Raw genomic sequence first — 26,893 nt, 5'->3', positions numbered from 1 at the left:
ATCTGCAGAGAGCTGCAGAGTGACAGGTGCTCTGAGAAACAGCAGATACCTGAAACCCACCAGAACGGCAGACGTGGGACCTGACGGCACGTATTTACTGACCAGGACAAACCTAAACAAATCTATTACCGCAAAGGCGGATGTGGAGGAGAATATCAAGATACTGGCACAGGTGCCAAAGCATTGCTGGATCAGAACAGCCCTAGCAATGCTGCCTGGGTGTCCCAGTCACCGATGGTACAGACACTCAAGACTGAAGGTCCTTTAAAAACACAACAGCCAACAGTTTCCCAAAAAACCATTTGCGCACTCTGAGCAACAGCAGATTCCATCATAAGGACGCGGTAAGAAGTACCTGCATAGAGCATCAAATGAAACAAGGGCCTTTCAGTGCCCCTCAGAGTCCTTACATCACCTGTAAAGACTGATTTTATTGCTCAGTGTCACAAAGGCCCTGGCCATTGCCACCCCAAACTGTTCCCTTAGCTAAGCAAACAAGTCGACAGTCATGCTTGTGCACTGGTCATCATGCAGATGTGCAAAGATGGACGCAGGGGGAGACAGATGTCAAATCCAGGGTCGGGGGAGCACTCAGCCATACCCACATCACGTTTTCGGGGAGGACTCAGCCATACCCACATCATGTTTTCGGGGAGGACTCAGCCATACCCACATCACGTTTTCGGGGAGGACTCAGCCATATCCACATCACGTTTTCGGGGAGGACTCAGCCATACCCACATCACGTTTTCATCGGTGATCACGGCCAACCCTCACACTGAGCTTTAAAGACAGCACGAAGGATGCAAGTGCCCTACGCAGAACTGCTTTAGTCATTACAGGAAAGCAGAAGAAATCTGACTTGATGTCCATTCTGTCCAGGGATCAAAGCACATCAACATCTCAGCCAATCCTACTGTCTTCCAGATGGCCTCATCACCAAAACAGAGCACTTCATCCAGTTCTCGGCAGTTTCTTGTCTGCTCTTCTTTCCTCCTGCCCACACGTAGCCCTTACTGATCTCTCCTCAATCAGGTCTGCTCTCTTTCATTTGCTAAGAAAGGGTGGATTCCCATTGCACTGGCGGTCGACATCTTGCAGTCCATGAAGAGAAGAAAACGTCAAAATGTCAGAGAGGATTGCTACTGTGTTTCTCCAAAGCATTCGGGCCTGATGCCCAGAACCACTGATCTCTGCTCATCACCTTTTTTTTGGCCTGATTACTTCTATAACTTGTACCCCTTCTAGTTCTGCTACCTTGTTTGAGATGAGACCAGAACTAACCACGGTATCTGAGACCTCCGACAGCAAAGAGTCGCACACCCTGCTCTGAGCACCCCCCAGCTGCTGTCCCTGTGCGACGGGCAGAGCAGGTCTCCTCCAGCTTCTTGCTTGTGGGACAGGGGCACCTAGTGGCTGCGCCCCAAAAGAGCAGGGTAAAGCCGCAGCGACACCAGTTGCAGCTACACTGCAGTTCGGGACACGTTGGTAGTTAAGTGGGCTGCAGCTGCCGCCGGCGTGGAGACATCGTTACAAAACTGCCAGGCTATTAACTGCTCTACCCAGGCTAACATGTCATAAAGTAAAATATAAACACACAGTATCGGGCACAACAGCTCAGACAAAACCTTCCCATACCACCTTCCATGTCTGATGCTCGGGGAACAGCACCCCAGCAACCACATGCAGCAACATCCCCCAACATCCTCATGACTCCCAGAAGCTGGTGGCTCGGGCAGCTCCTGTGCACAAGCACAGTGGTGTCTCTTCACTTGTCAACCTGTCACAGCTTAACTACACGAATGATCTCCTTCACCTTTGAATGCTGCTGCAGTCACTTCAGTTGCTGCCTGTCAGCTTTGAGAGCCAGCGTGCCACCTCCCCTGTTCACATCTGTGACACCGTGCAAGGCTCTACGGACATCCATGACAGCCCTCTTTCGACGTCTCTTTTCCAGCCTGAACAGTCCTAGCCTAGCTACTTAGTCCTTGCACTTAAACCATTCCACAGGGTTGATGAGCCTTTTTTTTGGCCTGATTACTTCGATAACTTGAACCCTTTCTAGTTCTGCTACCTTGTTTGAGATGAGACCAGAACTAACCACGGTATGTGAGACACAGATGAGACAGATACATACATAACAGCATTAGTTTTGTGCTCTTTTCCCTTCCTACTAACAATTTACTTTCTTTTGCCTGCTAGTGAGCTGGTGTTTTCACAGAACCTACTACATCTCTGAGATCTGAAAGGGAATTTCCAGCTCAAAGCCCACCTCTGTGTGTGTACACAGAGTCAGGATTGGTTTTTACTGAATACTAAGCTCCACATCTAGCCACAGCAAACACGGGCAGGATACAGGTGAGCTGTACCCCAGCTATGCTATCAATACAACCAACCAGCTTAGTTCAGCTGCTGTGACCAATACTCGGGCTTTGATCTCTTCACAGAAGCTGATAAAAGAGAAACAATCAATGCCATCTGCAATCATGCCTACTGTGGATTGGAAAAACAAAAGAATCCAATAAAATCAGATGCTTGTCTCCTCTTCTGGATATCCTTCTAAAATGAAAAATTTTACCGTCATAATGCCGAGATATAACACTTGCTTCACCTTCCAAAACCAGGTCTACCTAGCTTCAGAACGTCTCTAAGGTCTTCTGTCTCCTAATACAGGTTTGCGCTTCTTCTGAGGTCAAACGCAGTGAGCCATGGCTCTAATATTAAAGAATATCAAAGTTTCTAGAATTATCACTGGTTTATACACAGCATTACAGCTGAAACAACATCTGATATCCAAAACTGGTAGTTTAAAAGAGGAAAAGGACATCTTTGACTTTTCATATTTTGTGTGTCTTAGGACATCAATCCTAAATATGTACTATCTTTAGCCATGCTGCTGCTGAATAAATAATCTGCAAGAGAGGCTAAAAAATACAGCTGGGAAGCTTCTCACATTCTGTCTGTATTGTCTGAAGCTTGAACACAAAGAAGCTAACATAAAAAAAGAAACAAAACAAAGTAGAGATGGGGAGCGGGGAGATAAATGCCACAACTTGGTTTCCATCTCTTAACCATCCACAAAATTTTGTATTGCAGTAGTTCTGTGAACACGCTGAGACATCCCTAGGGAGATTTTTCAGTTGGTGAAACCTCTCCCACTGCCCAAGTGCTTCGCCCGTACAGTTTTCCAGGATATTCGTCCACACAGTGATGATGACCATGCTCTGTGGAGCACTTTGGAGGCACACAGAGCCTCCCAAATCCCCTTCTCTCTGTGACGAGGCCATGAAGGACAGCTTATCCTTGCTCTCTCCACTCCCTCCCATACAGCACCCAGTTGCAAAGGCAGAACAAGCAACTCTCCCATTTATTAGTACGGGATCACCATGCCAAGCCCATCTGGTCCACAGCATGGAGGCCACTGTCTGAGGACAATCTGACTCTGAGAGGAGGCTATGGAGAGAGGTGGGTGCCAAACCACCATTTTGGAAAGGCCACTTGCAAGTCCACATCTACACTGCCCAACTTGGGCACCTGTTGACTACAGATTAGCAGTAGGGGAGATCACAAAACTGACAGGTGCCTATAGCCAGAGAAGGACGGTGACACCAGGAGGAAGCATCTCCTCTCAGGTAAGAGGTGTTTCAGTAAGCCCTCAGGCAGGATGCCCAGTAGTCTGTAGGCATCTTGAGGTTTTCTTCAGGGAGGGCTGAAATACCAATGTTATCACTACTCAGGCCTAGGAGTTGTAGGGACCTACCCCATATCCACGAGGAAGACGTGGCTCAGACAGCATAGGTGAGATGCAGCAGCTCGGAAGGGGACACTGAGGAAGAGCTCCAGTCCCTCATCCAGGCCTGGCCCCAACCAGACTGAGGAACCACTGCTGCTGGAGGGGAGCAGGACTCAACACGTACTGTTGCTCACCAGCCTGGGCTGCAGCTCCAAGGATGCTGTTGCATCTTCCACAGCCAGGAGGAAATGGCCCACCTTTTGTAGGCAGGGTCTCAACCTTAGTTAATTAGTTAATTACATATTCAATTCAAGCCAGCTGGGTAATAATAATAGGATGCCATAATTCCCCCTTTTTGTTTTACAGTTTTTTGTTTTTAGAGGAAAGTAAAGGCTTTACAGTGAGCAGAGACCTAGTCCATTCGTTCTGACTCCAGCACGCTTCCCTCCCGCAAATACCGCTTTGGGGCTTGCGGCTTTACCTTCTTTACCGAAGGACTCTCGCTCCGGCTCCTCTGGCTCTCGGCTCGGGCTACTCTGGCTCCGGCAAGGGAGTCACGGTCCTCAGGGTCTCTCGTGTTCATATCACATCAGGGTCACCAGTTGTTGCTCACCAGCCTGGGCTGCAGCTCCAAGGATGCTATTGCATCTTCCACAGCCAGGAGGAAATGGCCCGCCTTTTGTAGGCAGGGTCTCAACCTTAGTTAATTAGTTAATTACATATTCAATTCAATTCAAGCCAGCTGGGTAATAATAATAGGATGCCATAATGTGCTCCTTGGAATGACCTTCTGCCACCACCTGCACACCACCAGCCACAGAGGGCTGACTACTTGGTGCCCATCCCCACAAGGCCTCAAAAACCCCAGGGCCAGCTGCAAGGGCTCCCAAACCCCACAGGGCCTGCAAGTCCCATAGGGCCAGCTGAACCAAACTGCACAGGGCTCCTAAACCCCACAGGGCTGCCTAAACCTCACAAGGTCAGCTGTAAGAGGCTCTAAACACCACAGAGACAGCCACAAAAGGCCCCTAAACCCCACAGAGCTCCCTAAAGCACACAGAGCCAGCTGCGATAGGCCCTAAACGCCACGGGACTAGCCAAAAGGGGCCCCTAAACGCCACAGGGCTCCCTAAAGCACACAGAGCCAGCTGCAAGGGGCCCCTAAACTCCACAGAGCTCCCTAAAGCACACAGAGCCAGCTGCAATAGGCCCTAAATCCCACAGGGCTCCCTAAACCTCACAGGACTAGGCAAAAGGGGCCCCTAAACCCCACAGGGCTCCCTAAACCCCAGAGGACTAGCCAAAAGGGGCCCCTAAACCCCACAGAGCCAGCTGCAAGGACCCCTAAACCCCACAAGGCTCTCTAAGCCCCCCACAGTCTGCTACCAGGGGACCTCAAAACATATAGGGTTCCTTAAACCCCACAGGATCAGAAAAAAAGGGCTCTTAAACCCCACAGAGCCAGCTGCAATAGGCCCTAAACCCCACAGGGCTCCCTAAACCCCACAGGACTAGGCAAAAGGGGCCCCTAAACCCCACAAGGCTCCCTAAATCCCACAGAGCCAGCTGCAAGGGGCCCCTAAACCCCACAGAGCTCCCTAAAGCACACAGAGCCAGCTGCGATAGGCCCTAAACCCCACAGGGCTCCCTAAACCCCACAGGACTAGCCAAAAGGGGCCCCTAAACCCCACAGGGCTCCCTAAATCCTACAGAGCCAGCTGCAAGGGGCCCCTAAACCCCACAGAGCTCCCTAAAGCACACAGAACCAGCTGCAATGGGCCCCTAAACCCCACAGAGCTCCCTAAAGCACACAGAGCCAGCTGCAATAGGCCCTAAATCCCACAGGGCTCCCTAAACCCCACAGGACTAGCCAAAAGGGGCCCCTAAACCCCACAGAGCCAGCTGCAAGGACCCCTAAACCCCACAAGGCTCTCTAAGCCCCCCACAGTCTGCTACCTGGGGACCTCAAATCATACAGCGTTCCCTAAACCCCACAGGATCAGTGAAAAAGGGCCCTAAACGCCTCAGATCAGTGAAAAAGGGCCTCTAAACCCCACAGAGCCAGCAGCAACAGGCCCTAAACCCCACAGGACTAGCCAAAAGGGGCCCCTAAACCCCACAGAGCTCCCTAAATCCCACAGGGCCAGCTGCAAGGGGCCCCTAAACCCCACAGGACCAGCCAAAAGGGGCCCCTAAACCCCACAGGACCAGCCAAAAGGGGCCCCTAAACCCCACAAGGCTCTCTAAGCCCCCCACAGTCTGCTACCTGGGGACCTCAAATCATACAGTGTTCCCTAAATCCCACAGGATCAGTGAAAAAGGGCCCTAAACGCCTCAGATCAGTGAAAAAAGGGCCTCTAAACCCCACAGAGCCAGCAGCAACAGGCCCTAAACCCCACAGGACTAGCCAAAAGGGGGCCCTAAACCCCACAGAGCTCCCTAAATCCCACAGGACTAGCCAAAAGGGGCCCCTAAACACCACAGGGCTCCCTAAAGCCCACAGGCCCAAAAAAAAAGGGGCCCCTAAACCCCTCAGATCGGCGAAAAAGTACCCCTAAACCCCACAGGATCATCAAAAAAAAAGGGCCCTAAACCCCTCAGGAGCAGCTGCAAAGGGTTCCTAAACCTTAAAGGGCTCCCTAAACCCTCCAGGCCCAGCCGAAAACAGCGCCTAAACCCCAGAGAGCCTAAAAGCCTCACGGGCACCTCAGCGAGGCGGGATGAGGCGAAGGAAAGCGGAGCAGCGGAGTGACTCGATCCCGGCTGCCGCCTTCCGGGGCGGAGCGGAGGCGGATCGCGGCGGAGCGAAGCGGGGCGGGCGGCACCATGATGGCGCAGCGAGCGCTTCCTAACCCTTACGCGGACTATGACAAGTCCTTGGCCACCGGCTACTTCGATGGCGCCGGGAGGGTGAGTGGGGTCGGAGTGAGGCGGCCGGGGTGGGAGCGGGTCCTTCGCGGGGACGGTCGCCGCGCTTCAGCGCGGCGACCGTCCCCGGGAAGGGCCCGCTCCTGAGGTAACCGAGGGTCTCCAGCAGAGACATGTCAGGTTAAAATTAAAAAAAACCACCCGGTTCCCTTGTGCTCCCACCGGGTATCTCCAGCTTACCAAGACCCCCTCTGCCTTCCTGGTGTTTCCCTCATGTTTCAGGTTGTTTAGGGTTTTTGGTTTTTTTTTTTTCCCTTCTCTCCCCAGCTGAGCCCCGAATTCACTCAGCGGCTGAATAACAAAATCAGGGAGCTGCTCCAGCAGATGGAGAGGGGCCTCAAGTCCGCCGACCCGCAGGACTGCACCACGTACACGGGCTGGGCAGGTAGGGTGGACAGTGGGATCGGATGGAGCAGGAGGTCTCCGGAGCGGTCTTCAGATGGACCGTGGGGTTTGTCGACTGTTTGAATGGTCGCAGTAGATCCATGTCAAGAACGGTGCTGCTTCTGCATGTTTTAATCCGTTCAAACAAGGGCTGTCTTTCTTGGATTCCCCGTTCTGGGAGAAGGTTTCCAGCTGCAGAAGGGAGACTGTGGTGTTGCAGGGCAGGATTGGGTCTTCTCTTGGTTAATTGTGCCAAATTTAGGCAACGGAGAAAGCCAGCACCTGCTTGAGGGCAAACTTGGAAGGGCCTGGCTCTAACTCTGGCCACGGTGGGGATGGTGACAAGTAGACCAGTGCTCCATGAAGTAGGCAGGTGCGTGTGGTAGGTCATTTACCTGCAAGGAGCCCTTGCATATGGCAGTGGTTAGCTTACGGCCCAAGAGAACGTCCGTCTCTTCTGTTTGGGCTGAATTTTATCTTACAACGTTGTCTGATTGGCAGGTTGCTCCAATCCTGTTCCCCAGGTAGTGCCCCTCCGCTTAGCCAGGGCTAGTTCTGCTCCAGTACCTGCTGGAAGGAGCAGAAATGCAAATGTGAGTATAACGAAGGATGGAAGCCTTCCTCACACTAATCCTTGCGTGCAAAGCTTCCAGGAGCTTGTCTTTCTCCTGTTCTGCGTTTTCAACATGGCTTTCCTTCCTTGGGAGCATGCCCTGCCTTCCCCTCCCTATCCCTACCCGCTGGAGCCAGAGAGGACACACCTTTCTCTGCCATCTCATCCTTGCCTACTGCTTTGTCAGCTCTCCTGCCTTTCCCACTGTGCCAGGCCCTAGGGGGGGACCCTGGGGTAGTTGCAATTAATCAAGTTCTTGCTGCAAGACTTTTCGCCGCTGCTTTTTTGTCTTTTTGGCAATACATTGCAATGCTAAATGGCAGTTTTCTACATTATAATCTGGGTGTGGCTGGCTTGTGCTGGGATGCGGTGGAACTTGATGCCAACAGTTTGCTTGGGAGAGTGGTGTTCATCGTGCTAAACTAATGTTGCAACTTGATGACAGCAATGCCAGAAGTGCCTGCTTAAGCGTTTTGTTAAGGTAGACAGGCACTGAGACACTCTAGAGCAGTTCATAAGAAATGCTAGGATGCCAATATTAAATTCCAGCGTGGGAGAACATTGATTTCATCAGTTGCTGCCTGGCAGCACTCTGCTGCTGCTGCCTGTGAATTTATGCATTTTTGTTCAGTGCTGGCTGATTTCACCCTGGGAGACGGGTTCAGTCTTCCAGTCTGTGTGACTCTGCTCTGAGGTCCCCTCAGATGAAAAGCACTCCGTACATAAAGATGGTCTTCAGTCATGAGGGTACCACTGGACATGATGGTAGAGTCTGCCTCTGACCAGAATAATTCGGGAGATAAAGCAGGAGGACAATGAGCTGATGTTAGGAATACTCTGAAAGTCAGTGGGCAGAAGGTAAACACTTTTCCCCAGAGACCATGTTCCTTTCCTTAGGGTGGCCTTAAGGAGCTTCATTTTGGAAAGTGACTGCAGTTGTGAAACAGTGGTTGAGTTGAGTTGGTCAACCACATTCAACAGTGGTTGAATCCTCTGGTAGGATTTCAGCTCATTTTGATTTGGAAGGGAGTTTTTCAAGAGAGATTCTTCTCTATTTTCCTCCCAGGGATCATTCCTCACTGGGCACACAACCTTCTCGTCTTGGCTGACAGGATTAGAAGAAACCCATGGACAGATTTCTAATCTGGCAGGTCACAGCCAGCGAAGTGAAGTTTGCAGATACTACACTGTGTCTTTGTCACCCTCCCTCTTTTCTAATCCTGGCTATATTAATTTATTCAGTGCTGGTTTCCAGAGACAAAATTAATTGGGCCAAGACAGCAGCTTTTTCCTGTAATTGCTTATGTAGAAAAGGCTTGTTGAGTATCTTCTCATGTAAATCATTGCCCAGCAGCCTGAAATCAACCCGCACTCTTGTGGCTGCTAACGAGAGAGATTTGAAATGTGGCTCTCTCAGCGCAAACTGCGTGAAATGTAACAGGCTTGAGTGTACCACATTACACCCAGTAATACACAGCATATGCTGGCATTTCACTTTGCTGCCTGTTTCTTTCCCAGCACACTTGACAGAGACTTGTTCCCCCAGCCTGCATCTGTGCCAGGGAAGCCACGGCTTCTTGGCACGTGAAGTTGGAGCAGAGGGACGGAAGGACTTAGGTTTTCAGCTCGGAGGCAGTGAGTGAAAACACACTTTGGATCAAGATTATCCAGCGTGGGGCTGAATGCCCTCAAAGCGCATTTGAATCAGCTTGTGATGGTTTCATTCAGTTCCCCATGGAGATCAGGGCCCCGTAGGCAACACCTGGTACGTGCCTGGTACAGATCAGGCTTGGCTGGAGAGTTCTGGTTCGGCTGTGAATCAGTTTAGCTAGACCCCTGTAAGAGCTTTTGTGGTCTTAATCTGTGTCACTGGTCCCAGAGTGCTGACCGAGGGAAGGTGAACTGTAAGCGAATTCTGAATGGGAACCAGTTCAAATCCTGGCAGAAGTGCAACTGTCTCCTCTGTTTTCAGATACATTAGTGTGAGGGCACGGAAGAATAGATACATGTGTGTCGGTACTTCTCATAGCCTTGCTCCAAAGGCTGCCTCAACTGGGAGCATGGACAATGGAAAGGGAATGGAAGGAGACCGACTTCACTCCCGTCACCTCTTAGCTGATGACAAAGCTCCCGAGTCCAGTGCCTGCTGGACTGTTGTGTCCTTCCAAGATGATGAGGTGATCTGTCACCTGAAACGGTACATAAGGGGGAGATTCCCCTTCTTACACACTATGGCAGTGCCTTTGGAATTTGCTTCCCATGCGAGCGTTCCCTTCTCCAGCAATGTCATAGTGGTGGCTTTCAGAGCTCGAGGGCCCCCAAGGCAGACCAATGAGTCTGGCTGGCCTGCCCCACCCGCAGCTTTTGGCTGGCCTGTTGGCAAGTGGAGACGAGGAGCAGGGCTGAGTTGCCTTTTGAAGGGACTCTTCAAAAGACACTCCAGATGAAAGAAAAGCCATTTAAGAATGGATAGGAATTCTGACCATACCAGTCCAGGAAAGCTGCTGGAAAAACACCTTCCATTCACTCTAGTTTTAACCTCAGAACCCAGAGAACTTGCATCTCCTTGAGAGAGTTCTGTTCAGAAAAACAGAAATCCTCAGATAATCCCAAGAGATTAATAAGAGACAGTGAGGCTGCATTTGATGACAAAACAGAGTGCTTTGTGTCACCCGCATAATCACATTCCTGCCAAGTGCTTGGTGGGTAGTTTTTGTGAAATCTCCGTTCTTGGAGATAGTCAGTGTTTGACTAGACAAGGCTCACAGCAATGGGATGTGAATTTGAAGTTGGCCTTATGTTCAGAGGATTGGATCAGCTCACCTCCACAGATCCCTTCTCGCCTAACCTGTTGTAGGATTCAGAGATGAGGTAATGGGTAGTTTTGGTTTAGGCTGGGCTGGCTTTTTGTTTGGGGTTTTTTTCTTAGCAGTGGTCTTAGCGTGGTAGTTATGTACCTAATTAGGGCAGTATGATGGCAGTGGGAATAGCAGCTACTTAGAAAGTTTCACATTAAAGCAGCGAAGTCAAGAGTGCAGGTTGTGCTCAGACAGCTATCAGGCCTGTTAAAGTCTAGAAGCTGTGCTAGGTGCTGAATAAATCAAGGAGAGTCACTTGACATTTGCTAGCTGGAAGAGGAGGGTTCCCTTTTAAAGAAGGGCTTCCTATCCACATCTTTATGGATTTAAGTGATGGCACCGTACATCTGAGGTCTCTCTGGGAATACTGACACTGAACTGCTCAGTGAGAGGACAAGGTTATTAGCTTCAGCAGGAAAGGGAAATTTGCCCCTAATATACATGTGGAATTGAATTGTCTGTAGCACAAAGCTTTGGAGATTACCCATGCAAAATGAGGAAATGATCTAAATTTAAAATTGTCCTCAGTGCCATGGGAAGTAATTTTGCAGTATGCTTGCCCCCCCTTACCTTACCACATCAAAATCTGCAGAGGTTGGCTCTATTAATTTAGGCTTAAATGCAGGACCTGAAGCGGTTACTGGTCAGGGGAGAACTAAGCTTTTCTCAAAGTGATGTAGGCCAGTAGCTTTCTTCAGTGCATGTTTGAGGATGCCTTCCAGATCAGAGGATGGTTCAAATGTGGCAGACCTCTCCGAAATAGTTGGAGGACTCCTCAGTTACCTACTAAAAGCTTCAAGAGCTGGGTGAAGACAGGGCAGATGAAGGCAAAGGACAGCAATTGATGTGACTTCTTAGTAGCAGAGTTCTTTCTGTAGCTGGCCATCCCATTGAAAACTTCCAAGGAGGACCATGAAGCCTTTTCCAGCATTCCAGGTAGCTGTTAATGTTTCAGACAAGGGCTGATCTCATGAGTGATGTCCTGCAGAGAAGAGTTGGGCAGCCCCTTTCTTTTCTAGGATAGACCAGTCCTTGGTGTAGGGCTTGGGACCTGTTTAGCAGCAGGAGATGATGTCCAGGGAGCTGGACATCAACAACCTTGGTGGTGCTTCCAAGTGGGAGGGAAGTTTAAAAAAAAAAACCACACAAAATGGCCGAGTAGGATGTCTTAAGGTGCTGCTTCTCAGTGCTGATGCTGTGTCACTTTTTTTTAAAAATCCAATCCAAGCTAAGTGACCCAGCCCTTTACCTCCTGGCATGGAAAAACATAATTGAGATAGGGCAACAACGCAGCACTGCTCTGCCACAAGTACCATCTTGCCCAAAGATGATTTTTTTTTTTTTCCTCCACTGTTTAGCAACAGTCCCAGGTACAGATGATAGATGTAGGTGGATTTGTCTAGGTCTCATCTTTTGCTCCTCACTACTAAAATTGTATTTAACTCGTGTGTCAGGAGCTCTGCTGTCCTCCAGGACCTCCTGGGTCAGACACTGCCATTTATCTTGACCTGCAGTCCACTCGTGAGCAGCACCAGATACAAGGAGGTCACAAAGCAGGAAGAGAAGCTGTGGATGCTGCAGCTGTGGGTTGTGCCCCCAGATGTGCCTGTGAAGCCTGGCTAGAAGGCTTATGCCCTAGATGAGGCTGAGCACCAGGCTTTTAGGCTCGTTAAAACAGCCAAGGCACATAGTGGAAAGGGTAAACTTTTATGGTGAGTGCAACCTTTACGTTCCTTTTGCAGGCATTGCTTTGCTGTATTTGCACCTGTATGATGTGTATGGAGACCCAGCCTACCTTCAGGTGGCCCACGAGTACATGAAGAAGAGCCTGAGCTGCCTGACGAGACGATCCATCACTTTCTTGTGTGGAGACGCCGGGCCCCTGGCAGTGGCTGCTGTCATCTACCACAAACTGCAGAACCACAAGCAGGCAGATGACTGCATCACTCGGTAACACGCTTGGTTACAGCTCTTTCCTAACAATCCTCTTGCTGGTAGAGCTGGTCTGGCCTTGTACCAGGCACTCTCCGCCAAGCCCGAATACGTTGTGTTGCAGTCTTACGTGAGAGAGGATGCAGTAATTTAGCAAACTTGTTCTGCCCTGGGGAAAGAGCTAGCTTAAAGGTAAACATGTGTGCCTGGCAGCCTGCAGGCTGGGGAGCAAGGGTGTTGTTCAGCTGGTATTACCATCTTAAAAATAATTCTGATAAACACAGGAAGAAAAAATATGCCAAAATTAAAAAAACTCAGAAAGTGAGGTTTAGTACTTTCTCATAACCCTTAAATGTAGCTTTACAGCCATTTTGATGAAAAGGAGAAATGTGGCAGGATTATTAGATTAATTTTGTCACTCACTTCCACTTGCTGTTTGTTAGTTGACTTTGACTTAAACCCAAGATTGACAGCATCCCTTTCAATTGCTGAATGCAGCTGGCTGTGATTCATTTCTTTCTGTTTCCTGCCTTTCCTCAACTGTTTTCAAATGGGTTTTTTTGGGGTACTTAAGACAAGACAAGGACAAACAAGCAGTCCTACAGTCAGATCAGCATGTGGCAGAGGAAGGAAGAAAGTTAAAGAGATGCAGTTGCAAGCTTTTCTTGCTTAGGGAGGTCAGTTTTGAGAAGGTGAGAAACAGCCCTGTAAAGAGTTTCCATTTACATGTGGTCAGCACAAAACCGAGGCAAACCCCCTGCCACTCCAGAACAACACCGAGTGCCCTTGAGCAGCCACGAGCAAGTGATGCATAATACCAATTAAAAAAGCCATGGGTGGGAATCAGAGGTGTCCCTATGGTTTGCATACCAAGTTCCCACTCCCTTAACTAAGAATAGCTTCTGGTTTATGTGGGAACGGCCAGTCTGAGGACAGAACTCTCTTCTTCACTCTTGAAATAATCTGTGGTTTAGGTTTTGCTCAGTACTGTGTCAAAGTCCTGAATCTCACTATTATTACTATATTTGCTAACAAAAAGAGAACTAATCTGTCGAACAGTACTGGCCAGTTATGGTTAACTCATAAGCCCCAAGTTGTGAAAAATCCCTAATTCATGTTTCCTTTGCTGTAGCTCTCCCCTCCCCGTATCCCTCCTGTTCTGCCTACAGTTTTGTGGCAGAATGGAAACTCGTGATTAATTCTGCACTGCCATCTAATGGCATAATAAAGGCAGAGCCTTGGAAATTGGTTCCTTCATACGTCTGAGAGGAGGAAAAAAGAAAAATGTGGCTTTCTCAGAGGAACAGTTATACTGTCCTTATTCTGTCACTAATTCCCAGAGCAGTTAGCCTGACCGTGCTGCCTTTAAAAAGGAGGTATTTCTGTGAGAAATAGCTCCCTTAATCGAATCTCTTAAGTGGGTTTTGAGTATGCTGCTTAGTTACAGGACGAACAGTTGCCATTATGCAGTGCAAGGTCATAGAAAGTGCACTCCTGTTACAGCTGTGGAGAAGGAGAGCCTCTCTCCGTTTTTTCTCTGTCTTTTAAAGCACCTTATCTTTACAGAGCCCAAGGAGGGAATCCGTCAGCCAGGTTTTACCTGCAGTGGAAGAGACAAGAGGTTGCTTTTTCTTAGCTCCTTGCTCTTGCCTAAATGAGTTCATGACCAACAAATGTGCTTTTATGCTCTGGAGAGACTAACGTTTCAGGGCAACCTGTTTTCCAACAGCCTGTGAAAATCTGAGCCATTTTCCAGAAGTCCTCTTTTCCCTGCCATCTCCCACCAGTTCAGAAGGCCAAAGGTTTGCTTTTAGAGCCAGTGGCATCAAAAATCTCATCTTGCACTACAGCTGCCTCGCTTTCCCTCTGTCCAGAAACTACTGGTTTTTGACAGTTGAGGCAATAGCTGCTATGTGAGCAGGAGCAGCTCTTCATTTCAGGCACCTGGATGTGCCCACCTCGAACCCGAGAGATGCATTCTGCATGCAGTCAGTTCAGCAGCATCCCGGGCGTCTCTTGCTGCAGGCATGCCATGCAGCGCGCCCCACGTTTCAAAAACAACAAGAAACCACTGGCAGGCTTCCCCCCCCCCGATGATCCTGGCTGGGAAAGCAGCTAGGGATAGAAGCAGCAATGCATAAAGAGCAAGAATAGCAGCTCCAGCTGCTGCAGATTTCCCCACGGAAAGAAGATTTCGCATCCAGACCTTGCAAAATCCCTACTGTGGCTATTACTGTTTATCCAGCCATCCATTCCTTCTATTGCGCCTGACATTTCCCTTACACTTCAGAGCTGAACAGATCACCAGGCAGTATCTCTTCTGACCAGCCTGCTGCTGGGCAGAGTCCATCTGTGGGAACACTGGTTTCCCCCTTGGAAACCCTTCTCTTCATCTGCCTTGGACGCGGGGACAGGAGACATGAGGAGGCAGCAGGGCTTTCCTTTCAGCCACGCAGCTGAGAGAGGGACCCCTGCTTACTCCTCGTCCTGGACGTAAAGTCTGTCTCTTGGGTTTGATCTTTGAGAAATCTCCGCCGTGGAGCAATACACATCTCAAGGGGTAAATGAGGAGATGGGGCCAGTCTGCCCTGAGACACTGCTTTCTCCTTCAATATCCCTGCTCACTTTGAATCCAGTGCCGAGGGAAGGTTTCCTGCCCTGAAGAGTCACAGCCCAGCACCCTCTCTCTGCTCCCAGGATACTCTGGACATTCGGTTGCTTCTTTCCTTTGCAACACATTGTTCTGCCCAGGAGCAAAGGCTGCCAAGGAACCTTTTCTGCTCGTCACACTGCTGTGACAGAGAAGCCCTGCACACAAGCAGCTCTCCTGGCTGGTTTCTTAGTCTTCTCCCTGTTGCAGCCACAGGAGGAAGCAGCTGAAGGAACAGCCTCGAAGCCATTTTATGCTGGTGTTTTAAAAGGGATGGTGTTTTTCAGGTTGCTGTCTCAGGGGCGAACAGAAAAAGCCAAAACCAGTCACATCCCTGCCTGCTGCTCTGACAGGGAAGGACATCCAGCCTTGCTGGAATTGTGATGAGAGGCGAAACAAAGGAAAAATTGCATCAAGAGTGAATTTGGCTACAAAGCACCAGTGTGAAGAGCTGTCAGTCTCTGTTAGCACTACAGGAATATCACCAGCTTTGCAACATGATGATAGAAAAACGGCAAAGAAGATATCTCACTCTTGCAGACCTCTCACTCCGCGCTTGTCGGCTGCAGCGTGGTGCCAGCCAAGCTGTGCTTAGCGTGGAGCTGCTCCACAGACAGCCCACAGCACTCGCGCTGTGCTGAGCTGTCCTCACGGACTGTTCAGTTCTCCCTGGAGAAGATTTCTTACATATGCCACAGAGGCTTGATGTTAACATTTCCAGCTGCTCCTCCCCACCTCTTACCTAGATTTTTAGCTCATGGGGGCACCTCCTTCTCCACTGGCAGCGTAGCCCTGGCCACTTGCAGGCATGGAGAGAAAGGGGCTTTTCTTTCAGGACTTCTGAGTGTAAGGGGTAAGATTTTTCCACATACCATCAGCACTAGTTTGACTTTCCAGCATTCCTTGAGCAGCCAAATTAAACAGATACCAGTTCAGTTTGAAAATGGTCTTTTTTTTTTTTGGCAGAAGGTCTGCCTTGCCAACAGCATCCCAGGAAGGTAATGGTGGGCAGGCTTTCCTTGCTGAATTGGAGTAGCCTTTCCTGAACAGGCAGCAACTTTATGCTGCTTCCTGTAGCCCAGGTTTCCCCACAAGTAGCTTTCCCAGTAAAAAGCAAGCGCGTAGAATGACTGTGTTGTAAAGAGCTGAGCAGACTACAGCAATAAGCCAAACAAAAAGCAGAGGGGAAGGAGAGATTCCCACACCTTGCGTGGCTGGAAGGCTGAGACCCAGAGACTGGCCTGACACCTCCCAGGGCGTGGGCAGCACGAAGGAACAAACCACGGTTTTGAGCTCCAGTCCCACTGCTCGGTTAAACAGCTTTGAGTATCCTCTGATTTCCCCCATGTGATTTTTTCTTTGTAGCTTGCTCCATCTACACAAGCTTGACCCACGAGTGCCAGATGAACTGCTGTACGGGCGCATGGGCTATCTCTATGCACTGATATTTGTGAACAAGCACTTTGGAGAGGAAAAGATCCCTCAAAGCCACATTCAGCAGGTACTGTGGCTTCTGCTGATTCGTTAACTGTCTCTTCCTGCGCAGCTCATCTTTGAGCACGTAAAAACCAATGCTAGATGTAGAGAAAACACTGGCAACAAGGGAGAACCCATATTATGGTATCCCTGCTGCTCTTCTTCCAAAGGGACAAAGCACCACATGTCCCCCTGCCATCCATTTAAATTCAGCGGCAGTACCGAATTGGCATACATTTCGCTCCCTCTCCCATGCTCTTCCCCTGCTTGGGCAGAAAAACAACTCTTTTGTTCTGTGCCAGGATACTCACTGTGCTGTGTCCAAGACAGCAGCATTTCCCTCACCTGCCTCTGTTGCCATCCACAGGTCTGTGAAGCAGTTGTAGCCTCAGGAGAGAGCTTGGCCAAAAGGAGGAACTTCACAGCAAAGAGCCCACTGATGTATGAGTGGTACCAGGAGTACTACGTTGGAGCAGCCCATGGCTTGGCTGGGATTTACTACTATCTCATGCAGGTGAGAGGCACTGGAGAGGAGGGCCCTTTAGTGGTTGTTTCACATTTCTTTTAACAAGGAGAAGCATTTGAATTGGCTCTTGGTGATGTCAAGCTGGGCGAGATCCTTTGTCTGATAGACTTACTCCTGTGTTCGATCATGCATCTCCACTTCTAAAGGTTTTCTCCGAGTCTGTGAGATTGAATTTCCCACCTCCGTGGAGGTCTGTAGATAAATGTGACTTGCATTATACCAGCAGTCTCATGTAATGGAGGCCTGGAGGTCAGCTGGGGCTGAGCTTCCCCCTCTTGTGCTAATTGCTGATAAAGCATTCCCATTTCTTGGTGTCTGCAGGTTTCCTGCAGTTTTTGAGGTTGTTACTTGGAGCAATCCCAGATCATTACAGAGTAAGAATCTCTAAGAAAAGCATGGTGAAAGAGATTGTGTTCATAGTAGGAAAGTGGGAGATGCCTTCATTTCCAAATCAGGGCCTACATCTAAATGTGAAAGAGGTGGCTGGGACTTTTTACTTTAATAAAGCCGCTGAGCTCCGTAGTGCCTGAAGTGGGCAGGGCAAGACAAGAGGTTGGGAGCTGCAGTGCCCCTTTGCTTTAATGTGGTCTTTCTCACAATTTTGCACAACTCACTGGGGCTCTGGAAACATTCCCTTCTCCGGCTCTGAAATGACGGTGATAATTCCCCTATGTGGGTTGCTTTGTGCATATATTTACAGTGCTTAAGCTCTTAGAAAAATAACAGCAATAAATAACATTGCATTTTCAAAGCATTAAGGGCACCCACTGAGCAACACATATTAGTTTAACATAGTAATGCTTGTAGAAATGGGTGGTATCTTTTATTAGACCCAACTCTCACAGCAGGTGGGAAAAAAGCCACCAGGTTTTGGGTATTTGAGCTTTCCCTTGGGACCTTCAAAAGTTCAAGCCCATGTACAGGATAAGCAGAGCTCCTGTGAACATAACCCTCTTATGTGGCTCGGAGAGGAAGGGGGGGTTGGAGTTTTTAAGCAGAAGGAGATTTGGCAAGAGGAGGATGCGTGATGATTGTTGCCCAGGAGTGCAGAACAGCTAGTTGGGAGCAGGGGAGACAGCAGCATGCTGTGAGCCCAAATTTGTACCGAGTCCCTGAGCTTGTTCCCAGCCTGATGTTTTAAAGAATTTTAAGTGTAAGTCTCCCATAAAATACTGCATGGGCTTCATGCTGCTCTGCCGTGTGAAGTACGAGAAGGCTGGATCAGCCAAGCATGATGCACAAAAAGCCTTGGGGGAAGCAAACAAGGGAAATTCAGAGAGAACATTGGCCTTTTATCTCTAATGGGTTTATAGTACAAGTATTGATTTTTAATTTTCAAGTTATCAGCGTGGGATCAGCCTGGTCCTTAGATGAGAGTGCTCATTGCAGTCTGCTGTGGGAAGTTAGAACTGCACAGATTTCGTGTGGGGCAGCGTCATGGGAAGAAGACACTGAAGCCACTCCCTTGCTGCTGTCTGAGGTCAGCAGTGAAGTCACCCTCTTGCAATTACTCAGAAACATCTATGAAAACGCAGCGTCACTGCCCGCCAGCTGGGCCGGACCAGCAGCTCAGAGCAGAGATGCTCCAGGTCATCATTCCTAGTATGGAATGACTAGGAATCATTCCTGGTATTCATCCTTAATACTGTTTTTATACAGTTTCTCTCTTTACTCCAGCTCTGGGTACCTGAAACTATTCCTACTCATCTTCAGGAAAAGAAGCAGCAAGCCCTCTTGCTTAGAGGGCCAGGTGACATGCTAGGGGCAGCCTCTGTTTCTGGGGACGTAAGGGTATGACTGGAAATAAGTCGCTGCCAAAGGGCAGAGCAGCCTGCAGCCTGGGGCCGAGTGGGTATTTGTGATTTGCGAAAGCCTGGGCTAAAGAAATCACTTAATTTACAGGGAGCAGGAGGGAACACCATAGCTGGATTTGTTTCTGCCTTTCAGACAGGTCTTGGGCCTTTTTGGGAGAGGAGGGTGGTTAATTCTCCCTGATTTAACACTTTCTTTCTCTCTTAGCCTGGTCTTGGAGTGAGCCAAGTAAAACTGCACAGCACAGTCAAAGCCAGCGTGGACTACGTATGCCAGCTCAAGTTCCCATCCGGCAATTACCCCCCATGCATCGATGACACCAGAGACCTGCTTGTCCACTGGTGCCATGGGGCACCAGGTGTTATCTACATGCTTGTCCAGGCCTACAAGGTACTTGCAAAGACCCTTTGGGGACCCCTAAATGTGGAATTTCATCGTGAAAAAGACTCTGTTGAGACCCTCCCTGCCTGAGAGTAGGGTAGCTTTTTGCAATGAAATCACCCGACAGGGACAGCAAACAGAAACAGAAATGACTCTTTTAAAAAACTATTTCTGAAAATACCCATCAGCTGCGTGGGGTGTCCTGCTGCAGGTGGCTGATGGTGACAACTAGTTGTGTGCAAAGTAATGGTCATACAGCCCCATTCATCACATCAAAAACATCCTCCTTTAAAGCAGGCAGCAAAGTCACAGCATTAAAACTCCAGTAGGAAACTCATTAACCTCCCCGCCCATGCAGGGATGCTCTCTGCGTGGAGGAAATTGCCTCAGCAAGAGGGAATATTTTTTGTCTCTGCAGGTCTTTGGGGAACAGCAGTACCTAAACGATGCCCTGCAGTGTGCAGAAGTGATCTGGCAGCATGGGCTACTGAAGAAGGGCTACGGGCTGTGCCATGGGACAGCCGGCAATGCTTACGCCTTCCTAGCACTGTACAACCTCACGCAGAACATGAAATACCTGTACAGGGCCTGCAAGGTGAGAGCCTGCCTAAGGATTGTTCATTTCTGCGTTTCATATCGCCACCTTTGCCTTTGGAACCTAATTTCTAGTGTGGCAGAGACGCAGCTGCATCTGACCAGCCCCACGAGTATAGTCCTTCAGCAGCGCAGTCACTGCCTGACAGCCTGTGCAGAAGGAATGTCCTGCAGAAGCCTTGCTCTGCAAGGGATAACATGAGGATGGTTGTTTTTTTTTTTTTTTAAGAGCTGTTTTTAACAAAATTTGAACACTTTTTGTTCCTCTTTTCTCAGTTTGCAGAGTGGTGTTTAAGCTATGGTCAACATGGGTGCCGGACTCCAGACACACCGTTCTCTCTCTTTGAAGGTAACCTCTGTCTCTATGCTTGTGTTTTGCTCTTAGACCTCAGCTACTCCAGCACCAAGGGAAACCAAATACACACTCTGCTGAAGTCATTGCAAAACTCAGTGTAGAGTGTGGGAAGGAAACTATATTCACTGTTTTTACCCTTTCCCAGAAGCAGTTGTCTTGTAGCACAGGCTATCTTAGCTGGAGCATCTCATACTCTTGGGCCTCCCACACGGATTCTGCACACAGGTCTCAAGGGGAATTCTTTCATAGGCACAGGCCAAAGGCTCCCTTACAGTAATTTGTAGCCCGGCTCCTCAGACAGTCTCTCTTCTGTGCATTTTTAAGGGTTAAGTTCCTTCATGGGCTTTCCAGTTCCATTCCAAAGGTGAGCGAGGAGCAAACAGGGCTGGTTTTGTAGGCCTCCTGGGGCACATTGTGACTCCTGCTAACAATTCCCCCAAAATCTGCCATCAGCAGGTACTGCTGCTTTGCAATAAACCTTGCTAGCTTTGCTGCAGGCCTGGGAACAAGGGCAGTTGCAGCAGCAGCAAAGGTATTCCCATCGTTAAACCTGTGCACAGGTAGAACAGAGGGAGGGAGCTGGAGGGGGAAAGACCCATCCTGTTTTCCCAGGTGCTTTTCAACATCTGATTAACTTCAAAACACTTTCCCCACTGAAGCACCTAAGTTGCTTGGCAAACCTGGGTTCAGACCGTGGAAATGATTCAGGTCCTTCTGAAAACGTTTTCCTTTCTTCTCTCTTCATGACTCATTCACCTCCCGGATAATTGATAGAAAATTAAAGTGTGTGGCCCAAAGGTAATCTCTCTGAAGCACATTGTGTTTTCTTACCCTCAGGAATGGCCGGGACGATATACTTTCTTGCTGACCTGCTGGTGCCAACCAAGGCCAAGTTCCCCGCGTTTGAACTCTAAATCCGAGTTTGGCATTTTCCTGCCTGAACCCGTCCGCACTTGGAAAAGCAGTTTGAAGCTGCCTTCTCCTTCTCCCAAACTCATTGTTGTTCACCTAACTGAACGTAAATCCATCCTCCTGAGGGCATGCCAAGTTCTCTAATATTTCTAGCCATCTCATTGCACTGTTTCAATTTAAAAAAACGCAGATTTTGCTGGTGTCTCTTAAAAATGCAGGGCTGCAGGTGGGAGCAGGGAGAAAATGTACAGTATTTTGTTGGCTATAGAGTTTTGCTATTTTCTGTATCCTATTTCCTCAGAGAAAGTTTTCTATTGAATGTAACTGGCCATTTAATTTTTTTTTTTTTTTCATGCTGACAAGTAGTTGCAGGAATTTAGTTGCCCTTGGAAAACAAAAGATGAAAAAGTGAAAGACTGTTGCCCTGCAAGTTGCTTTTAAGTGTTTTCTTTCTGAGCACCCAGGAGCAGGCAGGACAGTAGCTGGGCTGCTCCACACAAAGTGAATGTGATGGACTGTGGAGTCTTTATAGATGTTTTTTTAATGTCAGATTGCAAGTGGCACAGCTGGAACTGACATGCCAAAGCCTTGTCCTGAATTTCCACCTGCCTGCTTTAAAAGCAAAGGCTACATACAGCTCTTTTGTGCATTTTTTTCCAGTGACAGACAAATACCCCACTAGCTTTTGTGCTTATTTGCCATCTTATGCTAAACCTCGCAAAACTCCATTGATCATCTAACAGAGAACTCCAGTCTCAAAGCGAGCAAAGCACGCTTGCTGGTGTGGTCTCTTCTGTCCAGCTTTGAAAGTTTATTTGGCAGTCTTTCTTTAAAACTGTGTATAAATATTATAGGTGTTAGGTGGTGCCAGGCCCACCAGCAGCAGTATGGGAAAAGAATTGTATCCCACTGAGTTCTGTCAGTGTTTAACCCGTTACCTGTGTAGATGTTGCTTACATGCTCTGTTTTATAAGCCTCCCTGAGCCTGGATAGTTTGAGTCACTGCTTGACCTTGTTACTGCTTGGTGTAGTTGGATGTGCAACCACACACGTACCAGCTGGAAAACCTGCCCTAGGTTAAATCGCTTTGGCCTGTCGAGCAGACCAGATACTTGCCAGGGGTAAATCTGCTTTTCCATCCGTAGCTGATGCGCCGCTGATTTGCAGCAATCAGGGACCTGACCCTGTAAACCACTTTCTTAGCACTGAGCACGAGCTAAACGCCGAGTGCAGTGAAAGTTACTGACACAGTACCTTTTCCTGCTGTTTGGGAGCAGCTTCTCAGCCTGCACAGAGTGGATGTGGGTTTTGATCTTTCAAGGGCCCAGTTGGTGAGTGCCTCAGGCCGCCTAAGAGCAGGTGAGCAGCTGCAGGGCAGCGCAGCAGCCTCCACGCCAGTGCACGCTGCTGCACCAGCAATAGCGAAGCAGGCACACTAACACAGCTGGCTCACACGTGTCTGAACACAGGGCAGCCTAGCCACAGCGGCACGGGCAGACCCGCAAGAACCTCCTAGATGGGCTGCTCCAGCAAGGAGTGGAAACCATTCCTGGAAGGCTGCTTGTTTCCTCAAAGCTGGGCCTCCTGCTGCCACCACGTGTTTCTGGAAGTTCATCAAAAGACAGCCTGGAGCACAGAGAAGCTCATCTGCTTTAGGCTGGGCATCGCTGTCAGAAGCCTCAAGCTCCTGCAGACTTGGCAGTGGTCATCCCTATCATTCAGGACACCTAACCAACACAGGGAGGTGACTGGAGAGAAGGAGGCACAGCCCTTAGAGCAGGATTCAGCTAATAAACAGCTTAGGAGTGAAATCATAGAACGGTTTGGGTTGGAAGGGACCTCAAAGACCATCTAGTTCTAACCCCCCTTCCATGGGCAGGGACACCCTGTGGTGAGCTGACCCGGGGTGGATGCCAGGTGCCCACCAAAGCCATTCTATCACTTCTCTTCTCAGACAGACAGGGGAGAGGAAATAGAAGGCTCATGCATTAAGATAAGGACAGGAGACATCAGTCAACAATTACCACCACAGGCAAAACAGACTTGACTTGGGGAAAATCCTGCACAAGAGGCCTGCTGTAAGTTGCCTCCCAGCTCGGCTGGTGTGATGGCAGTGTAGGGACACTGCTCTGAGCCCGGGTCTCTCCTGAGCACTGCCTCTGTAAAGGAGATGGTTGATGCAGCCTAGTGTCGTGGCAGCACCACGTCCCAGGGTTCATACACTGATCAGGGGATCGTCGGGGCCTGGTGTACAACTGCCAAGTGGAACACTGTTTAATAAAAACGCTGAAACAAACAAGCTTTGGGCTATTTTTACCCCTCACTATGTGACCAGGATTCATGTCTGAAGAGATCAAGATATGCCACAACAGCTGCTCTGGTGGCTCCTGGAGGCTCACTGGCCTCCCACCCACCCCGAGCATTAAGAGTATTTCACATTTTCCCCTATCTCCAATCCATCAAGGCCAGTCCTGTGCTTTCCCTCAGAGGCTGTGCTGTTCTCCCAGGACATCCGTTTGCAGCACTGGCTTCATCCAAGGCCATGTCCTGCCTGCTGTGGCTTCCCTTGGAGACCACAGTCCTGTAGGTTGGTCTTAAGTGCACCAAAATACACGTGTGCACAGCACTGGCCACCAGAAAGGATGTGGATCCTCCCAAAACACCCTCCTGCCTAGTGGACGGAGGAGCTGGGTGCCGGGAGGCTGTGACTGTCCAGCCTACAGCATCATTTGCAGGTGTGTGTCTCCCCCAGGGGCCTGCTGTGGCTTCAGCTCTCACAAGCTGACAGCAGCCAAACTGTGAAGGAGGTGACAGGGACAGTGCAAGGGGACAGATGTGTTATTGCTGCCTCTACCCAACTTCCTTCATTCCCCATTCCTCCATGTTAACTGTTCAGGTGCCCACAGACTGCGATCAGCACTGACGCTAAATCTGTGGCTAACACTGTATTGCCAAACAAGCCCCACCATGAGTGGTTATCAGCACCTACAGCACCAGCTGAGAAATCAGTTTGAGCTACCACTGCAGCCATTTAATGCATGCTGGTTTCACTTTGCAACCACTGCATGCTGGCTGCAGCATGGCAGACACCCTCTGTTGATAGGGAAAAAGCACAGCAGACAAGCACCTCTGCCTCCACAAACCCCACCCTGGCCTCCTGCCCCCAGTGCGGACGTTGCTCCTGACAGGCACAGAGCTGGGCAAGGTGGAGAATTCAGGTTGCATGTCCCACTTGTGATACAACAAAAGCAGCTGTGGGAGAAGCAGCTATGTGGGGCACAAAGCTGCTGGTGAAGGGCTTCATTTACCCAAATTATCCATCCAGACCTCACTTCTCTCCAGCATCTCATCTGACTTCCATCCCTCTGCACCAGTATTCTCACCTTTCCCTGTTCCCCTCTTATTTTGTTCAGGTTTTTCCACTACAGTGCAATACCTTGGCCAAATTTGAGTGGGTTTTTTTGGATGGTAACACTCAAGGGAACGTGGCTGGTCCCAGTGAGACCACAAGCCCTGCTCCAGGCCAGCAAGGTCCCAGCATATACAGTTGATTTGTTGCAAGAGATTTTATTTTTTCCAATTATTTTTTTTTTTACATTGGGAAGAATAACACAGGTTCCTCACATCTTCCTGCCCAGAACAGCTGAGCCTTTTGGCTAAAGTGTCCCCTTCATCCCTTTAGCTGCACCTGCGACAGAAACCTGAACAGAAGGCCAGTACCCCAACCAGGAAATCTGAACCCCAGGAGTTACAACTCTTTTCGTCTGAAGACAAAAATCAAGCAGAGCAGGAGGCAGCAGATCTGCCCAAAATAAAGCCCTAAGGAAACATGCTGACAGCCAGCTAAGGCTTGCCCCTGGCAGGGGAGCTGGCCTGGGGACAGCCCTTGCTGAAGGGTGGGTGGAGGTGCCCGAGAAGGGGCTGTGCCCCCAGCAGGTGGCAACACTGCCTGACAGCAGCAGCCACCCTGCAGCTGCCCACCACATGCCCACACCCTCATGGCTCAATGGCACCTCCAGAGAGCTGGGATTCAGCTCTTGGGTAGCCCAGGGAAAGTCACTTTTTAATGTAGCCCTCAACTCCAGAGGCACAAGAGCCATTTGGTTTTGTGACCCTTTGTGCTAGATGGGACACCTTGCAGCTCTTCCCCTTCAGACACCATGCACCCCCTCCACGTCCCCGCGCAAGTAAAAGACAAATTTGGCCAAAGGTGCAATAGATCCTGCAACTAATGGCTGCCCTTGAAGCCTGGGGATGACAGCACTCTGCTCTGCTTCCTCTGCAGCAAGGAAGGCAGCCAGCAATGGAGAAAATACAGAGGCGGCACTAAAAGCAACCTGCAAGCCTCAAGAAGGGCAGAAGGAGCGCAGCTGCGGGGAGCCATTGAACTCCATCTCCTCAGGGCTGGGGAATTTCTCCCTGGCACAACACGTGTCTGAACAGGCAGCCCTTGCAAAAGGCTCGTTTTGCAGCCATCGCAGTTCATGGCAGTGTTTGCAGTGATCTCGGGCAGTAACAGAATCCACTGGTAGTGCTTCACCATCCATAAATCCCACTGGAGCCGGGCCCATAAATAGTCACACTGGAATACGCAGCTGCATGCAGGGCAGGAGCAAGTGTTCCACATAACGGCTGTTGGCTCTAATCACATTAATCGAGGAGTCGATCATGTTTCCACCGTTTGGCTGAGTTTTGTTACAGCCACCCCTCCTTAAAGCACCCCTCACTGCTCAAGGGGGGACCACAGTAGCACCAAACAGCTTCCTTGCAGGGGGGATCCTCAGTTGCAGGGGTTTCCCCTATTCCCAGCAGCTTTTTGGAGCTGTTTTGTGGCGCTTTGCTCGGTCTCGGAGGTGTTCCTCCTCTATACTGATGCTCTCAGTAGTAGATCGGAAGGAATCAATCAGATTTTCACAAGTGGCTGGAAAAACAGGAGAGAGAGACACCTCAGAAGACAAAGTCTAAGAGACTGCAGAAGAGCCACCATAAGCCACAAACTTTGGATGGCAGCATATCCTACATCCAGGGATACCCTTGTTCGGAATTTGTAGCTCATTTATTGCCGTGGGAAGCAGGACAAACCCCACCTGGGTGGCAGCTACGGTGAAACGCTGTTAGGTGAAAGCCACACCAAGACACAGCACAGCAGTGCCCAGAATACGGCTCGCCACCCCACCAGACTGCAGTGCTTAGTGTTTACAAGCCTGACACATTCATCTGCAAGAAACTGGGCTCTGGACCAGAAGCGGGAAGTTGCCAGTGGAACTGTTTGGGAACCCCTGGTGATTCCTCACCACAGAGGATAAGCTCCAAGGTGTTTACACCACCCAAAGCTGGGAAATGCCCCATTCCAGCAGGGCTGACCCCGTGCTTTACAAGCACACACAGAGAAGACAGCCTGATGCAGGGATCCCAAACGAGTACAAACGCGTCCAGGTTTTGGGAGCACACAGATCCTTTTTAAAACAGGACAATCATCTGCCATTATCTTTCCCTCTCTCTTTTGTTATCCTCACAATACCAATAGTTCAAATTCCCTGGTTTTCATCAGCAATAATCTCATTCATTCACTCCAATAACCACTTAGCCTTCCACTGCACAGTCTATGCATCCAAGTGTTGAATTACCACCTTGTAAAGCCGAGGAGCGAGGATATTAGCACTTACTTGCCATACCCCTGACTTGGGCAGGCGATGTGGGCGAGGGGGAAATAAAAAGACATTCTCTGTAACAAGAGAA

The 26,893-nt window shown here is 49.5% G+C and overlaps 1 protein-coding gene across 1 annotated transcript; it reads left to right on the top strand.

Moving 5' to 3' along the window:
• Nucleotides 1–6,556: 6,556 nt before the first annotated feature.
• Nucleotides 6,557–23,439, top strand: LANCL1 (LanC like glutathione S-transferase 1). The gene is made up of 9 exons (XM_086615703.1): nucleotides 6,557–6,643; nucleotides 6,929–7,046; nucleotides 12,259–12,466; nucleotides 16,464–16,599; nucleotides 16,942–17,088; nucleotides 19,120–19,302; nucleotides 19,712–19,888; nucleotides 20,164–20,236; nucleotides 21,080–23,439. The coding sequence occupies exons 1-9, from the start codon at nucleotides 6,560–6,562 to the stop codon at nucleotides 21,154–21,156; spliced, it is 1,203 nt and encodes a 400-aa protein (XP_086471829.1). The 5' UTR covers nucleotides 6,557–6,559; the 3' UTR covers nucleotides 21,157–23,439.
• Nucleotides 23,440–26,893: the final 3,454 nt, after the last annotated feature.

Source organism: Tauraco erythrolophus, chromosome 8, assembly GCF_009769465.1.
Source record: "Tauraco erythrolophus isolate bTauEry1 chromosome 8, bTauEry1.pri, whole genome shotgun sequence".
In the NCBI taxonomy this organism is placed as follows: Eukaryota; Metazoa; Chordata; class Aves; order Musophagiformes; family Musophagidae; genus Tauraco; species Tauraco erythrolophus.
This window is presented reverse-complemented; position numbering and strand designations above follow the sequence as displayed.

Bases quoted from the DNA above. Each gene is read 5' to 3' on its own strand.
- LANCL1 (XM_086615703.1), top strand. From the start codon at position 6,560: ATGATGGCGCAGCGAGCGCTTCCTAACCCTTACGCGGACTATGACAAG. The intron at 6,644-6,928 runs GTGAGTGGGGTC...TTCTCTCCCCAG, and splicing joins ACTTCGATGGCGCCGGGAGG to CTGAGCCCCGAATTCACTCA. The intron at 19,303-19,711 runs GTACTTGCAAAG...TTGTCTCTGCAG, and splicing joins TGCTTGTCCAGGCCTACAAG to GTCTTTGGGGAACAGCAGTA.